Here is an 18988-nt window from a genome sequence, read left to right as displayed (position 1 = left end):
GAGAGGGGTTACCCACCATTAAAATATTCATAATCATTTGTTGGGCCCACCGAGATGTGGTTCACAAATCCAGACCATCCATTATGTGTGTCCCACTTGGACGAGGAGTTAGACCAAGTTTCATATGCATCAAAATTTTAGGTGGGCCCCACCAAGTGCTTTTATATGTTTGAGTCATTTCTTCACATGATTTTAGATAGTATGGCCCACCTAAGTTCCGCATACGGCTGATTTTTGGGATATCCCATAATTTAAACAGGGCCCATCAAATGCACGGTGTTGATGGTCGACACGCATCGTAGTGGGGCTCATTTAACTTAGACATTCTTTAAACCGTACGATAATTTTCGTAGGCAAACGTTTGAACTTTAAGTTAAATATTATATTGGAAAAGTCTGATACACGTTTTTTTACCTACGAAAATGTTCGTAGGTAAAAGGTCTAAATATTATATTTTTACCCATGAAATTAGGTAGAGATTATATTTTTACCTACGAACCATTGCATAGGTAAAAGTCTCATCTATGTTTGAAATTTACGTTAAATATTATATTTTTACCTATGAAATATTTTGTAGGGAAAAGTCTCATATATGTTTTTACCTATGAAAATAGTCACAGGTAAAAGCCTTATACATGTTTTTTACTTATGAAACTGTTGGTGGGTAAAAGTAAACTTTTCGATTTTTAATTTTTTCAAAAATTCAAAATACCTTCACCTCCGAAAATTTGTTCGTAGGTAAAGATTACTTTTAAGTAAACTTCTTGTTTTTTTTATTTTTTGAAAAATTCAAAACACACTTTACCTACGAAGAAATTTCGTAGGTAAATTTCGTAGGTAAAGATGGCTTTTACCTACGAAATCACATTTCGTAGGTAAAAGTTAACTTTTCATTTTTTTATATTTAGAAAAATTGAAAACACCCTTTACCTACAAAAAGTTTAGTAGGTGAAGATAGCTTTTACCTATGAAATTAAATTTCGTCGGTGAAAATAAAATTATCGATTTTTAACCCTTTACCTAAGAAAATTTACGTAGGTAAAGATGTCTTTTACCTACGATGTCTAGTTTCGTAGGCAAAAGTAAACTTTCGTTGAAAATACCCTTTACCTACGAAAAGTTTCGTAGGTAAAGATCAATTGTACCTACCACATTTAATTTCGTCGGTAAAAGTTTACTTTTACCTACGAAAATAATTTTTGTCGGTAAAAGTCATCTTTACCTACGAAAATTAATTTCATCGATAAAAGTTTCGTCGGTAAAAACCATATTTCTTGTAGTGTCGGTTCGTGTAGACCCCTAATTTTGAGGGATGAAATTACCAAAAATACATTCATTTATTAAAAATGTTTAAGAAATAGGGGTACTTAAGGCTTGTAGGACCCACGTGATGTGTATGACATCCAAGCCGTTAGATGCATGGACCACACCATAGCGATGACAAGAGCAAAACATCAGGTCAATCAGATCATTGGATGGGCTATGCTTGAATTGGGATTATTTTGAATGGTGCACATATTTTTTTATGAATTGAACCACCTTATAATGTTAGTGTGTATCTGTTGGACCACCTCATCTATTGGTTCATCAATTCTTGGCCCCTGAATGGACGGTAAAGATAAACTTCTTCAATCGTCCATTTTCAAGGTAGAAGAATCTACTTATCAAATTGTACTCTTTTCAATCTAAGCGGGCTTTGTAACATGGGTCATCCATAGTGGGTCCCAACAGTTGGATGAATACTTAAAACGATCTATCTAGTTCTTTCGCCCACTACCAAAAAATATGATGAGTACTTAAACCGTCGGCGATGACCTTCCCCGACGGATTTTAGCCATCGCAAGGTCCATCGGCAAAGGGTGTGTCGGCGTTGTTCACTGATGGATTAAAACCGTCAGCGTTTTTGACGGCTAAAATCGATCGGCGATGTCGACAGTAAGTGCGACGGCAAAAACCGTTAGCATTTTCGACGGTAAGAGCAACGGTCAAAACCGTCGATGTTTTCGACGGCTAAAAACCGTCGATGATTCTCGTTAATTTAAAAAAAATTGAATTGGGATGATATATTTGATTTTGATTTTTTCCTTTTCTATTGTGTAGACTTACCTTCTCAAATAGGTTGGTTCGTTCAGGGCTTTTGAGAAATGGGTATATTTAGTTTTTGATGTATGCGTTGATTCAACTCACACATCCAAAACTGTGAGCGTGACTCACCATTCTCTGGTTCGGTTGTAACGTTTCAGAAAAATCGTACAAAGGCCCGAGTACCACCTCTGACAGAAATCGCTAAGGATCAAATTATGTGAAAATTAGAAAAAAATTAATTAAGTGTTAAACTAAATTAATCGGTAGATTAGCTTGAATCACTTTCTATACAAACTGCAAAACCCAAAATCAGCAAAATCGCTACACCGGCGATTTCGATTTCGTTTTTAGGTAAGATATACAAACCCTAATCTATTTTAGGTATCTAAGTTGATGAATCGACGAAACAACTAACCTATTTCGTGATTCAGGTAGCCGTTGTGCCGTAAACAAAGGCGTAGTGATCGAATCGAGTTCGATACGAGTTTACCGACGGAATGTGCGAACTATAAACATCCAGGCTATGGTTTTCAAGGCTTTCAATGTTAGTAATAATTTATGACTGACTTGATTGCTATCACATATGCTTAGATGCGATGTTTCCCGCGTATTATATATATATATATGTATGTATGTATGAACTATGTTGAAATTAATGTATTCTATGTGTTCGTTGAAATGTTTGAATGAATATGGAATTAGGATTTGTGCTTGCCATGATTTTTGATTGAGAATACATGATTGTTGTACGTGTGGCAAATCCTTTGTAAAAGGATTTGCTATAATACCTGTTATAACCACTTTATTACATGTATGTTGATATGTGCAGTCTAAGTGTTTGATGAAATGCTTGAATGAGAAAAATGCTTGTTAGAATATATTTAATTAGGGTGTTGAGATATGATTCTCAATCCCCTTATCTATAGTTACAATTTCCTTCATATAACTTATCTTACTACTACGTGCCCTATGGATGAAATGCTTATGTATGACAACATGTAGAGGTGGGCATTGAGCTGAGTGGAGTCAAGGTGGGCCACGCTTGGCTCGGCTTGTCCACGATGTACTCGAGTTCGAGCTCGAGCTCGAGCTTGGCCTTGAGCTCAACATTGAAGCTTGGCTTGTTTGTCAAAGCTGTTGAGTCGAGTTCGAGTCGAGCTAGTGGTTCGAGTTGAGTTGAGTTTACCTCTAGTCGAGCTCGAGCTTGTTGGGTGAGAGAGTAATGGATTCTGTTCTTGATCCTCCTCCATTTATGAAAAATTCAAAAATCTTAAGAGAATTAAAGCAAAACACGATGAAAAAATCAAACAAAGCTTCGAATCAAATGAGGAAACCTGTAAGAACTGATCTATTCTTGATCTTCTTCCACCAGCAGAAATCCAAGTACTAGAAAAGAAACAGAGCAAAACACAGATCAGAAATCCAAGTAAAGAGCTCTAGCCAATCAGATCATTGGATTTCCTTGAAGCTCTAACAAATCTGAGAAGAACCCATCTCGAATTTCTTAGGTTTCTCGCCTAAGAAGTAGATCTTAAGAGATTGAAATCATACTATTGTGAAGCTAAAATGAAAACTGGTGGTGGCGGTCGGGGTGGGCGTGCAGCTAGCAGTGGGCAGAGAAAGAGAAGAAAGGGAAAGGGAAAGGGGTGCGTGCGGTCGGGTAGAAAATCTAAGGTTTGTTTTTTATTTTTTTATTTTTAAGTTTAAACTTAAAACTTATATATACATATATATATATAATAATATAATATATTTAATATATTTATTAATCGAGCTGAGTCGAGCTCGAGTTCAAGCTTCGAGTCGAGTCAAGTTGAAATGCCCCTTGGTCGAACTTGGCTTGAACTCAACTCGAGCTTCAAATAATTAGCTTGGCTTGGCTCGAATCAGTCATTCAAGCCGAGTCAATTCGAGCTGACTCGACCGAATCGAGCGAGCTTTTCCAGCTAGCTTGACTCATGAACAGCCCTAACAACATGTGTACTATGTGTTTGTTTAAATGCTCAAATGAGATTTATATTTAAATTGGTTGTCACATGCGGTTTGACTACTACATATGAATGCCTATTGTGTTTGAATATGATTGGGACTACTGCGTAGTCCAGGCAATCGGTAATGATTCCCGAATCAGTGGCTGAGGTCGTTCCGCCACACAAGACATGTTCGATGAATCCGAGTTGTACGCTGTTTGTCGACAGTAGTTAGGCCACGCGGAGTGCTTACGCGTTCCATGTCAATTAAGTCAACGTGCGCTCGTATCAGTCGAGCTAGTCAAGTAACCCGATTGGCCTAATGTATGTTCACCATGTATGGATGCTACTGCTTGAATATAAGATACCACTTATCAGTGCAAAGCCCATTTAACCTTGGTACCACGATCCGCTAAGACTTATGAGCTGGGCATGGTGGTATGGGACACCATGATCGAGTTGTTGACCTACGCTAGGGTGACGAGCCTCCCCGTAGTGACCAGTGAGCAAACCAAACTCGTGAGCTGAATACGGTAGTATGAGACACTGTATTCAAGCTGTTGGCCTATGATCAGGTGACGAGCCTCTTGTAGTGACCTCAAGTATACACTAGGACTACGCTAAGGTGACAAACCTTTCCATAGTAACCTCGAGTATAAACTAGGCCTGTGCTGAGGTGACGAGCCTCTCCATAGCGACCTGGAACTGCCTATCGTATGTGATTAACTAGGATTGACGACTTTACATGGATCATTGTTTGAGTCAATGATATAAAGGGACCTTAGCTTCCTAAACCTGTTGTATGAATAGGTCTAATTAAGAACTTGGTTAATCATGTACATGCACCGCATTGCATGTGCCTTTGGCATTGGAGTTGAGCACAGCAAGAGTGTTGCATGCGCGACCGTGAGATGATGTCAGAGAGGGAGTGCAGGCGAGAGCATACATCATTAATACATATCATCCTTGCATTAACCAAAGTATTTAGGAATGCTTGTTGTATTGCTTTATCATTACTGCTTGACTGAGTTAATAACATGTTAACCTTTGCCTTATATCTCTACTGATTTGATCACTCACTCCCACTCTGGGATGGTGTTTTAAAATATCAATCAAAGTATATTATAGTTTCAGGTGATGTTGAGGCTTACGAGGCGGAGCCTGACTTCTATGACGACGAGGAGTTCTCTTACTTGCAACTCTCTAGCGGGTCTATGTAGACCTGGAGTTGCGTCACCGGGGCTACAGGGATATGGATTAGATGACATTACACTTCATCATTTTATATATTTTGGAACTAAACATGTAATTATTTAACCTGGATCATCTTCATACTTTAGGGACCTACAACCACTTATATGCTTTATATACTTATCACAGTCTTCTACTTGCGTAATCCAATTGTCTTTGGAGTATAATATGCTAATTTGGTATAATCTCATTCATGTTTAATGCACTAATACGACAACATTTAATCATCATTATCTATATTGCATAAGTGATGTGTTAAAACTCGGGAGTTGGGCATCTGCTCGACCCTCGATTTTTAGGGCGCTACATCGGTGGATCTGGTAGACCCAAGAGTGCATGACTACACACCTGTCAACCATTCTTGCCTTTCAATTTGGCGGTTTTCTGTTTCCACCGTCCATTCGAAGATAAGATCATAATGCTCAGAAGTAGGTTAGCATGCTCTGACTGGTAAGGGTCTGGGCCAGCCGGACCCAATATTAATCTGCCTAAAAGTAAGCCCAAGGACTGCGTTAGGGTCAGGGTCAGGGTCTGCCCGAGCCTGCTGCCAACCTTAGCCCACTAATTGTGGCCTAGACCCAACCACGATTCATTAACCTGTGGCCCCAACCCAACCCACTTGAAATTCATCAAGCTCAAGCCCTACTCAATTAGTGAAAACATACATACATCATATATCATATGTATGTATCTATTCTCTCCTACTAATTCAATTAAGGTCTTGGGCCAGGCCATTTGACCTGGCCCAATGATAAGCTATATGGGTAGGTTGGGTTGGGTTGGGTAGGGTTCAATCAGAAACGACCCTATTTAATTAAAAAGGCCATATTTTCTAACTTGGCCCATATTGGCATCAGAAGTGGGTTTAGTAAGTTGAACCATGGGCCGATCCAACCTACTGCCACAATGGTTTCAAGACATGATCCCTGTGCGACTTGTCCAAGTCCACTCGGACTTGCACCCAATTTGGTTTGACACAACGAGTAACCCTTGACTCAGAGTGCCAATTTCGCCTTGAATCGTGTGAGTCCTGAGTCAACTCAGGATTAAATGAGTTGGTCTGAGTCGCCGAGTCATTTTAACATGATTGCGATCCCTATTGAGTCGGGCCAATGAGTATTGGCTTGTAACCCTAAATCGTAAGGTAGTAGAGAGGACACGTTATCATGATCAGAACCAGTACGTTGGCACTCTGGTTGTTTTGTCACGTGCAGTGGGTACGGGCGGCCCATAATGGATTCAAACGGGTTAACTTTGACCCTAAGCCCCGAAATAAGCACATATGTCCTACATGACCTTACATGATCAGAATCTAAAAGAATGGTCACCTACCCAGCCACTGCAGAATTTTATAATGACTAGGTGATAATTTGAGGGTAGAGTTCTTCTTTCAAAAGTGAGATATGCTTTGACTTTGACGTGCAATGTCTTTTTAGTATACCAATACAATCAAACAAAATGAAAAACTTACAATCGGCCATTAAGAACAACGACATGGATGCATCTCTTAAAAGAATTGCTTAATGTTGGATAAAAGATAAAACTAGCGTATGAGCATAAATTTGAATTACTACTAAAAATTATAGCTAAAAATTACTTCTACTAGATTATCTTTACTCTTAGGATAAACTAAGATAAAAGATAGATTTGTTTTGATTTGATTATGTATTGGATTTGATTGACTTTCTTTGTTCATTTCTTCTGTTATTTATAAATTTCTCTTGCTACTCTTCTTCTGATGTTTCTCTTCTTCAATTCGTCTAGCTAAAAAGTTTCTCTCTCTAAATCATTCTTTTGGTTACATTTCTTCTTAATACGTGTCCTTCCGACTGTTCTTCATTTGCTTGACAACTTTTCACTTTTAGAAGCTTCTCGGCCACTCGGTTTGCTTCTGGATGACTCTTGACTACTCAGTCCTCTACCGGACACCTTTTAACTGCATCTTTCCTCTCAGCCACACTATGCCGGATACCTCTGACCACTTGGCTTTCTTTTAAATACTTCTCAGCTACTCCATGCCTCATCATCCTATCAGCTATAATTCTGTAAAAATTATTCCAAGTTCCTTCAAGATATTTAGCATGCTATATCTTTCCTTTGCCATGACACGTATCCATACCTGATTGACTACTCCAGGAATGATAAGAAATAAGATACAATATTGCCCCCAACATATCTTCGCGTTTATTTGAAAGGTGATGGAGATGTTAATTCATTGTTCAACACAATAAATGTGACTGTTTGGTCATGTAAAAACATCAATTTCGTCCATTTAAGCCAAACTCAACAATCTTAGTCGAAAACAACAAAGTTGATTATAAATTGACTGTCATGATAAAAAAACATCAAATTTGGTCATTTTGGTTGAACTCGGCCAAACGTCAAATTCGGCCATTTTGGTCGAATTTGGCCGTCTTGATCGAGAAACGTTGAATTTGGTCATTTTGATCAAACTACGCTGTCTTGATCGAAAAACATCATATTCGGCGAAGACAACGGAGATTGTCAATCAATCCGTTCCCAATAAGGCTTATGATAGACGAGAGTGGTAGTTCGACCAAGAACTTGACCTGCTACTTCTTGAACTAATTGCACGATTCGTTCACAATCCAGATGGTGTGATTTAGCCATTGGTGGTGGTTCCAGACCTACCATATTTTGTCTTTTATGATATGGTGGATTGGTAAGGAAAGGTCACCCTTAGGTATACCCTGGTTTCTTTCAGCAAGAATGATATTTTTAACATCCTATTCCGGTCACCTAAACTCAGCAGGTGGTAGAAGTTTCCGCACTTCTTGTACTGGAGTAGGAGTCTTGTTTCGCTATAGAGGATGTGCTTATGGTATTAGTTATATCAGAGGTATTGATGCCAGATTTCCGACAGAACTAGTATCAACCTGTTGCTGAAGCGCCACGAGTGTTCTTTCGGCAAAGAGACTCATCATCCGATTTATGTTTCCATAAAATTACCTAAAGTTTCAGCCTGAACTTGTGACTATTTGGCTATATACTGAATTCCTCATTGCATATCGAGCATTTCATCTAACAAGATTTCAAGAGGATCAACCTGAGATGAGGATGCCATGTTTATGTTTAATGGAAAGTATACCAGATTCGGTAGCAAACTTAACTACTCAGGTGCTTGATGAACCTATCTTCGGCTTATGATTTCCTAAAACTTTTGCACCAGAAGGTATATTTATATTAGGGTCCTATTCGGTATGCAAAAAATTGTTGGCACTCTATTTTTTACATGACCAGTGTAAAACGAATACTTATTACAACCAAATGATTTTTATTCTTACAGAGTATGTTAAAAATTGTTGATTTTTGCACGGGCGGTGTAGAAATGAATATTTGTAACAGTCAAGTAGATTTTGGAGTTATATTATGTGTTTCAAAAATTGTTGGCGCTCAATTTGTTTTCTATTATGTGTAGTGTATGCAGGCATGCCATAATCGATATAACGGCTCGATTTAAACCAATAAACTTTGACCCCAAGTGTCGAAATAAGCAGATATGTCCAATATGAACATAGATGACCAAAATTTGAGAAAATCGATTGCCTACTCAACCACTTGCATCATTTTATAATGATCATGAAATAATTGAAGGGTGAGGTTTTTCCTTCAAAAGTAGGTTTTGCTTTGCCTTTTACAAAAAAAGACTTTTTCGTAAACCACTGCAATCAGACAAAAAAAAAAAAACTCACAATCGGTCACTAGGAGCAATTGCAAGAATGCATATCTTAAAAGAACTGCGTGATGTTGGATAAAAGAAAAATTCAACATATGAACATATATTTGGATTACAACTAAAAATTGTAGTTTAGAACTATCATTACTCTTAGGATAAACTAAGATAAAAGATAGATTATTTTTGATATGATTATGTATTGGATTTGATTAGCTTTCTCTGTTGATTTCTTCTGGTATTTATAGATTTCTCTTTCTAGTATTCTTTAGACGATTCTTTCATTTAATTCGTCAGTTATGGTAGTTAAAGAGTCTCTCTTCAGATCATTATTTTTGTTACATTTCTTCCTGATATATGTCTTTTTGATAGTTCCTCTTTTGCTTGATCGCTTTTCGATTCTAGACGCTTCTCAGCTGCTCGTTCCACTTCTAAATGACTCTCGACCACTCAGTCCGCTTCTAGGCGCCTTTTGACCGTAACTTTCTTCTTAATCGCATCTTGTTGAATGCCTCTCGTCCACTTGGTTTACTTTTAAATGCCTCTCGACCTCTCGTCCGCTTCTAGACGCCTTTTGACCGCAAATTTCTTCTTAATCGCATCTCGTTAAATGCCTCTCGACTGCACCTCCTAGATGCCTCTTGGCCACTTGATTTGCTTTTAAATACCTCTCACATGCACATAGCCTCATCATCCTGCCAGTTGTGATTCAGTAAAAATACTCCAAGTATTCTTGAAAATCTTTAGCATACTATATCTTTCCCCTGCTATAACACATGTCCATCTCTAATTGACTAGTTTAAGAACAGTTAGAAATATGGTACAACACAGTCATCTATTAGGAGACCCCTACCACATATGGGTCATGGGAATTATGAAATCCTAATCAATTTTTGAAATAGGGAAAGGCCAACAATTTATAGTCGACAACAGAAAATTCCACGAAACAGACGATAATGACTGTCTCGAACCACTCTATAAACAGGAATAAGGCTCTATTGAATCCACAAGAGGAGTTCTCAAATCCACGATAGAAATAAGTAAATTTTGAATTTTTTTAATTATTAAAATTTATATAAAATAAATGAGTTTGCATGTTTAAATACTCTTAAACAAACTCTAAAACACAATTAGAAAAAAAAAAACAAATAAGGAAACAAAAACTGCAAAAACATGCAAATTTTCACATTCCGTTGATTAGTTGTTGATCGATTGATCAAAATGGCACAAAATATCCAGAGACTAAAACCTATGAAATTGAACTTTTTTCGATCAATTGACCCAATCAAACTGATTAAAATTTGTCCAGAGCTTTTACTCTAAATCCGAATTTCCATTGATCAATCGATCAACCCGACTGGTTTGCTCAGTCGACCTTAACCGATGAAACTATGCTGGAACTTTATTGATATCTTTCTAAATTTTTTCCGGTACATTTGTGATATGCACGTGCTTGCTCCACATCCTACATCAATATGCGTCATACCAGTAATTCAAACTACACTGTCCAAATAATGGACCCCACCTTGGATGCATCATTGACATAAATTATCCTTAATTTATTTCATTATCTGACTATCATGCTGGTGGATATTAATTAGATGGTTAAAAGTGGCCAATAATCCTATTTTAACAAACAAACGTCCCAAAATCATTGGCTAGGTTTGTTCAACCAATCTGAAATTGGGACCACAATTTTGTCGGTCGAATCACTGAATATCTGTCTATCAAAGTGTCGTACTCGGCCAGCGGATAAATCACTCCCAAATGCCAACAAGAAGGAAATGGATACCACCTCAGCATCATAGTTTTCACAAACAAGAACTGATCTGGACAGGCATGCATGGTCCCACAACTTGTGGAAGTGGGAAATGTACCATCTTTCCCTCTAACATGCATTTGTGTAGGTCCTCAATGACATGGAAACGGTGGGCCCAACTATGAAAATCATGTTATCCAAAATCATTCCATTCGCTTTATCAGGTGGGCCATACAGCTGCGATCAATGCACAACTGGGAATTTAAATCAACAGGCAGATATTGCCCACATAGCAAACCAATCAGCTTGATTTCTTGGGAAAGAGTGATTGATCTTGATGGTGGGCCCACCATTTTCATGGACAATGTGTCCCGCCTAAGTGACATGTTGGAGGGAAAGATGGCCCATGTGATTATACGGAGAGATAAGAGATACTCCCTACAAAATGAGGGTGTTGGCCTGCTCCTTACCGTACACGTGTTATCTACCTCACCTCATATCAGAACCGCAACCTACATTATTGTGGTTAGAATCATCAAATTAATATATTACTTTAGAAATATAAAAATTATCTATAAGATGTTTAAAGATCGTAACTGTATCTATTTTGTTTCTCCAATCAATCTTGATTATTTATTTTCATGCTATTCACTAAGAGTTTAGTGGCATGATTATTTTACTATGGCTTGATCCTAATTGCATGAATGGATGAACAATTCAGATTGTGAAGAAGACTACAACCTTAGAATTTGGGTCATCTTGCAATGATCCAAACCGTTTATATGAGAAACATTGTAAGATGGTACCATTGCCTCTATGGTCCTTGTAATAAATGTTTGCGTCCCTGAAAAAGGCTCAAATTTACGTTAGGATGCATTCCAGCAAACTTCTTGGTTTTGCTAAATTCCTTAATAATATAAAGTAATCGTGTTATTATTATTATTATTATTATTTTACCATTGTCAAATAACTAATCTGTAATCATTATAAGTTTTGTGTAATTATTATAAAATTCTCCATTCAAACTGTAATATTAATTTATCTTAACGATGGATAATGGTTTGACATTCAAATAATATACTATAAATAAATCAAATAATATAAAATGAGTATCATTGCAGGCAAATAAATTATAAAAAATAAATAAAATAATTTGTAATCATTGCTCATTAAATTTACATTATCTCTTGAATAATAACTTATAAAAATATAATAATTATAAATTATAATACATGTTTTTAAACTAAAAATTTCCGAGTTTGAGCACATAATAATAGCATAACGACAATATTTTATATTATTGAAATGCTATATATATATATATATATATATATATATATAAGCATTGATTTATATATTCATGGGAATTTTGGACATGGTTGGGCTAGTGACTGATGTAGAGTGGGTCATGGATACCTTCATGACCAAGATGGACCAGATAAGACCCTATCAAAGGAGGAAGTTATTAAGACTGTTAGAACCTTAAAACGGACATATCTCACAAATCGAAATGAATTACTCAACGTACCATATATTATTTTGGGGTAGGACGAGCTACTTTAGCCAACCAACCCGGCATAACCGGGTTGCCCATGCCGAATTTGTGAGATTCCATCATATCGGCGGGAAAATTCTATGTTTATTTTCGTTTTTACTAATTTTAATAAGTTTTAGTTTGATTATAACTCTTCATTAGTAAGTTGCAAATTCAAAGAGTTTCAGTTATAATTTGTTTCTGATTTCTCTAATAGTATCCTTATTTAAAGAGTTGTGAACTTGTTTATTTCAATCATCAATCAAAGTTCGAATTTATGAGAATTTATTTATATTTTCTTTTTTTTTTTCGTCGTGGATTTGAGAAGTCTTGTGAGGAGTCCAGAGAAGCTATGTGGATTCAGAGTAGTTATCCCTCGAGCACCAATGACGCCGCAACTAGTAAGGTGGCTAGTGGTTGGTGCTTTATGGGCCCCACCATAATGTATGTGTTTCATCCATACGTTCATCCATTTTTCTAGATCATTTTATGACTTGATAAAAAATGAGTCAGATATAAATCTCAATGGACCACACCACGAGAAAATAGTAGTGATTCAATGTCCACCGTTAAAATCCTCATAGTGTTGACTGTAATATTTATTCAACATACAACATGTTGATTACGCTATACAGACCCGGATGAAAGGAAAACCAAATATCATCTCGATATAGAACATTCATGGAAAAAGTTTTTAATGGTGAGCGTTCAATCAACACTGTTTCCCATGATGTGGTCCACTATATATATGGATCTACCTCAGGTTTTTACCTCATAACATAAAATTATCTACAAACGACATGAATAGATTGCGTGGATGAAACACATATTATGGTGGGATCAACATAGTACTGACTAGGGGTGCACATCGAACCGTTGGAACCGTGTAACCGGACCGGAACCGTTGGATCGGTCCGGTTTTAGGGTGCTAACGATCCGGTTCCGGTTCCGGTTCCAAAATTTCCAGAACCGTTGATTATGGATCGGTTCTGGTTTAAGGCCCTGTAGAACTGAACCAAACCGTTGAACCAAACCATTGAACCGAACCGTTGATCCAAACCGTTACACGAACCGTAGATCCGAACCATGACACGAACCGTGGATCCAAATCGTAGATCTGAGCTTTAGTTTAAAACAAAAAACAAAAAACCCTAAAAGCTTTAACGCCCCCTACCCTCTCGCCCCTCTCGTTGAGCGCCCTATCCCTGCGGCCCTGCCATCTCGCCGACGCCAACTGAGGACTGCCGCCCTCCCTCAATCTCTCTCTCTCTCTCTCTCGCCCTGCCCAGGCCCTGTGGCGCCTTGCCCAAGCTTTGCGGCCGTGCGGCGCCCTCTCTCTCTCTCTCTCTGAACTAAATTTAAACTCGTTTGGGTGTCAAATACCGTAGAGGGAAGTCGTCTGTAGTTAGACGTAAGATCTTCCTGCATTGCATTTTTCAGGTGGGTTTTTGTAGGATCAATGTTTTCTGTTGTATATCATGATTGTTTTTTCAAGTGTGAATGTTTTTCTATCACATTAATAGGAGGATTCTTTTTATGTAATTCAAGTGTTTACATTTATCGATTGTTTTTATGCATTTTCTTTTTTGAATTTTTAAATGGAGAAAGCTTTGAAAGGATAAATGTCTTTTAAACAACGCCAAAACGTGGATCCAATCCGGAACCGAATTATTTTTCACGATCGAGTTCTAATTCGATTCTAGGGTACTAACAATCTAGCTCCGGTTCCCAAAAACATAGAACCGCTAGAAATGGTCCAGTTTCGATTTCACCTCAGACCGAACGGACCCGTGTGCACCCCCGCTACCGACAGGGTCACTAGACAATCTCCGTCCGGAATTTTCATCGCTACAGGACCTACAATGATTACATATTCTTTTACAGAAACGGTGATTTAAATACATAACATCACATCATGGTGCATCTTACGATGTTGCTAACCTATGTAAAACCCTAGTTCTAGGTCGCACGGGAATAATTATCTCACACATCATCCTCCATTCCCTTCAACCACGTGGAGCTTTCAAACAGGCAACAACCATGTTTTAAATTCCTTTTCCTATGCTACCCCACCTTATCCCCAAAAGCCTTCTTTCCCATCATACCCCTCCCTTCTGCCCATCTCATCCTCCTATAATTTTTGTACACAAGGATACGGAGAAAGTTAGCTTTTGGAGTAGTAAATGTTTTTCAAAGGGAAATAGTCCAAACGAAACCATAGTTCCTTGTCGTCGATGACAATCACAGTGGGTAGTTTTGGAATGTAAAATTAAGGGTGGAATGAATAGGTAAGTTATTTAGGTCGTTTTCCTTGTGTCGTGTCTCAAATCACCATCATGTATCACCTATTGGGACCCAAATGTAAAATTATTCTGGTGTTCTGAGCCGTCCATGTTCTGGGTATTATGGTAGATTGGCCACGGTATAAAAATTACGCTGATGGGTTGAAACCCATGATTGATATGTATAGCTGATTAAGTACCATCTTCCCATGTTCTCACATTTAACTCGATAAATGAACGGTCAGAATAATCCTTTCAGAGTAATCATCAGATCACGGACCATTCAAAATAGTGCGCGCCTGGAGGATGGACGACTCCAATTATTTGTCCAACACTAAAAGGGGGCCCCATGGGGTGACACAAACCCTTATACAATAAACAAAAATGATCACAAACATAGTACAACTCGACCCTTTTTCTTTTCCAGCTGTGTCGCTCGAGAGATCATCATCTAAGCCGTGAAAAAAGGTGAACCATACTATGAAGATCGAAACCCGAGAGTGAAAATTGGAACAACCCACTTTTTATACCCTATTTATCATGGGTAGATCCAACAAGTAAAATGTCGTTATGTATTAGCACACTTGTACAAAGGTTTTTTTTTTTTTTTAAATACTCACCGAGCTGGGAGAGAGATATCATGAGATTCTGGAGATGTGCTCCATTCTTAGAATGATAGGATACTCGAGATGTAAACATGACTAAAATCTTACATGTAGTCATCACACTTGATAAGAAACATAGGTTGCACACACGCAGAGTACCCAGAGAGCACGAGAGCACATATAACTCAGCACAATAGAAAGGTAGTGAAATCCAATGACACATGGATGAATTTAATTTGCCATCTACAATTGTAGACCTTTAAATAGTGCATTAAGAGTATAAAGCTGACTATAAATAGAAATACGGCCACACACAACAAGATAATGATCATAATGGTTGGCTGGCCACGTCTCAAAATAAAAGTGTATTAAGCCAAGCCTGCTAATTGAACAAAACATTGATCTGAAAGTTAAATGACCTTACACAAGGCCATCACCTAACCCATGTTTATAAAAACAGTATAAAACAAAGAGCTCTAAGCCCTTGACAATTCAAACATTCTTTTCAACCTCAACACTACCTATCAATCCTTACTTAAATTGCCGTCAATGATTCTTTGCCTTATTTTCTTTATCTATCAATTGTACTACATCTATATTTAGATTAATAAAATAGACACTTGGCCTTTAAGTTCTTTTTTTTCTTTTTTTTTCTTTTTGTGTGTGTGTGTTCTTGATGTTTATTGTATTGGTAACTACAACCAAGCTGTTATCGTTCTTATAAAAGTTATTATCTTTTTAAGGTAGAAAGAATTCATTTAAAGGAATAACATTTCCCTTCATAAATTGCCAAATTTCTTATCAATTGATGGTTAAGTAGTTGAGTTAGACTGTTATGGAAAAATCTGAGCTGAACCAATAAGGGCCCACTCGAGCAAACCAAACCAACGAGTGGAGCCTCGGAAGAATAGTGCTATATCATGGCCGATCATACTTCCGAACTACGGCCCTGGATTGGAGTCTCGAACCCTATCTTTGACGTGGAGGCCAGAGACCAAGTCCAAGACGGGCATTCCTAGTGGGTTCCGACCATGGGCTACGACTGTGGATACTGACCATGAGATCTGACCATGGGCTACGACCGTGGATTCTGACCATGAGATCCGACCATGGGCTCGGATATGATGAGTCTGAGGTCCGAATAAGGTAATTAGTCCCGTCATGGGCTGGGATAATTGAGTTGCGGGATTGGCTCGAGTAGGATTGTGGCCGAAGATCACGTTCAGAGGTACAACCCAATAAGGCATATAGGAAAATAATTCGGTGCCCGATCTAAGGATAATGGCCAATATTTGCGTGTGCGTAACACCCGCTAGATGGAATAGATCGTGCCGAGTTTAACGGCAACGACCCCTTCAATCCACAGGTATAAATACCAGACCCGGTTTCCCTAGCTTGACTTTGGCATCGGAGGGTTCCCTGCTTGAGCCAGGGTCTCCTTTGTTTACCGTTCTGTGCAGGATCAGGATTCGTTTCAAGCACATAGGGCTTGGCGGAGGCTAATACAGATTTTTGCATCAACATAGACTATCTTCTAGGAATAACCTTTTTTCTTCATAAATTGCTTTATTTCCCTTGGTTTGAGTCAAATACAACTCTAGCATTGCCCAGCTTCGTGTTCAAATTAAATACTCACTAGGAGTTTTGTGGAGTCAGACCATCTTCCATACATCGATTTCAATGGTACAACTATCCTCTTTTCTTCTTCTTCTTCCTCTTTTTTTTTTTTTTTTTTTTTTTAATAGCAAAAGGTGGATCAACGCAATGATATAACAACCCAGGCGATCTTTATAACGCACCCTACCTTTTTCACGGCTGGGATGTTGCAAACAAGTGACACATGATGGTAGGGAAAAAAAAAAAAACACTGCATGTCGATTCAACAAACATAGCTGTATCTGATTATTAATCTATTATAAAACCTTATCAAAAGCTTATCTTCCACGTTCCATCTCCCTTAAAAAAAAAGGAAAAAAAAAGAAGAACATGAACAAACCCATCTTATTAACACAAAGGTACATACACTTTCATATTTTTTCGTAACATAACTACAGTTCATAAAACACAACATTTTCAACTACATCTCTTGTATATACAACACCAAACCCTCAATCAAACTCTACCTACATATGTACCCCTTCATGTCTCATTTCTCCATGGCACACTACACATCTACAAAGCAACTTCTCTACAATTCAAGATCCAACATCAACCGTCGGATCACCAGGTCCCATTTGATCTACCCCCGATGAAACTTCCAAAGATGATGATGCACTAGAAATCGATGGAGGAATTGAACCGTCTACAACGACCTGCGGAAAATTGAGCAGTGCCTTTACACCACGCATCCGGAACGCGGCCCGGTCATAGGCCATGGCCGCCTCCTCGGCGGTGTTGAACGTGCCAAGCCACACACGTGCTCCGTTCCGTGATGAGTCACGGATCTCGGCCGCGAACTTCCCCCATGGACGGTGTCTGACTCCTCGGTAGTGTTTCTTGCCGACACCTTGTCTTGGTTCGACGCCTGGCTGGGACCGGATCCTACCTTTGGGTGGTGCGGCTCGGTTGGTTTGGTTCATGGACATGGACTCGTTTAAGACTTGGTAAAGGACCATGTCTTGAGAGTCGTTTTCATTTAGGGGTAGCTCGAATTCGAGTTTGGGGGATTTGTTGTAGGATTGAAGTGAAGGAACCATTCCTTTTCTCTTCCTTTTGATTGATTCTCTGTTTTTGCGTGTCTGCTTTCTTCTTGAGTATTTAAATGGAAATAGAAAATGAAATGGCAAGTGGTCCGTATTGTAAAATAGAAGAAAAGTGAAGACTAAAGACTAGCTTTTTCTTTCTTTATTTTTCTATACGGGAGAATCTTGTTTTTATCAATAAGAGAACGTGTTAGCCATTATCTTTTCAAAATATTACACAAATGCCTTTTCTCTAGTCTCCGGAGTTTGTTTTGTCTGTCTTTGTCCTCGTGACTCGGGTACCTGACTAGGGTCCACGTGCTCAGATGGTAACACTTCATATTCTAATAGCTGTCTGTCGTTCAATCAGGTATTAATTCCCTTCTAAGAGATATGAGGTGACCCTTGTTAATAAATGTATATGCGAGTATAATTTCATCTGTTATTTAGTTTTAATTTAATTATTTTGACACATGAGATTAAAAAGAGTAAGTACAGATGAAGTAATTTAATTATTTTGACACATGAGATTATAAAGAGTAAGTACAGATGAAGTGAAATAGGACTTTAGCATGCCCCAGACATATATGCTCGTGTATGCGTAATTAAAATTGAATCTTTTACTAGCAAATTTTGGAATTGAACGCCACATTCTCTAATCAGAAAACTTTCTTCTCTTTTACCTCATGGATGAAGATTTCACGAAGAAAACATCCTAAGGCCGCGGAGATCGATTGATGAAGATTTCACAAAGAAAACATCTAAGGCCGCGGAGATCGATTGCTGTCCGCGGTGGGTAAGATAAGCAGTGCGAAAACACAAATGGCATTTTTGTCATTTTAAAAGGTATGCAGGGCGAAGCGTTTTCCAGGTAGCGTGGTGTTTGTCGGACGCGGATTGCGTGGTGAAGCTAGCACCACGTGGCCACATGGTGTATGGGCTTTATGAGGACCATAGGGATATATGTATTCTATCTGCGCCGTCCATCCATTTTTCCATATCATTTTAGGGTATCAACCTAAAATTACAACATATCCGAGCTCAAGTGGACCACACCACAGGAAACAATGATGATAATGGTGTCCACCGTTGAAACCTTCTTAAAGCACACAATGATTTTTATTTGT

The 18988-nt window shown here is 38.2% G+C and overlaps 1 protein-coding gene across 1 annotated transcript; it reads right to left on the bottom strand.

Moving 5' to 3' along the window:
• Window positions 1–17181: 17181 nt before the first annotated feature.
• On the bottom strand, window positions 17182–17934 carry LOC131245310 (pathogenesis-related genes transcriptional activator PTI5-like). Its single transcript, XM_058244672.1, has one exon. The coding sequence runs from the start codon at window positions 17874–17876 to the stop codon at window positions 17376–17378; it is 501 nt and encodes a 166-aa protein (XP_058100655.1). The 5' UTR covers window positions 17877–17934; the 3' UTR covers window positions 17182–17375.
• Between the last annotated feature and the right edge of the window lie 1054 nt (window positions 17935–18988).

Source organism: Magnolia sinica, chromosome 5, assembly GCF_029962835.1.
Source record: "Magnolia sinica isolate HGM2019 chromosome 5, MsV1, whole genome shotgun sequence".
Taxonomy (NCBI): domain Eukaryota; kingdom Viridiplantae; phylum Streptophyta; class Magnoliopsida; order Magnoliales; family Magnoliaceae; genus Magnolia; species Magnolia sinica.
This window is presented reverse-complemented; position numbering and strand designations above follow the sequence as displayed.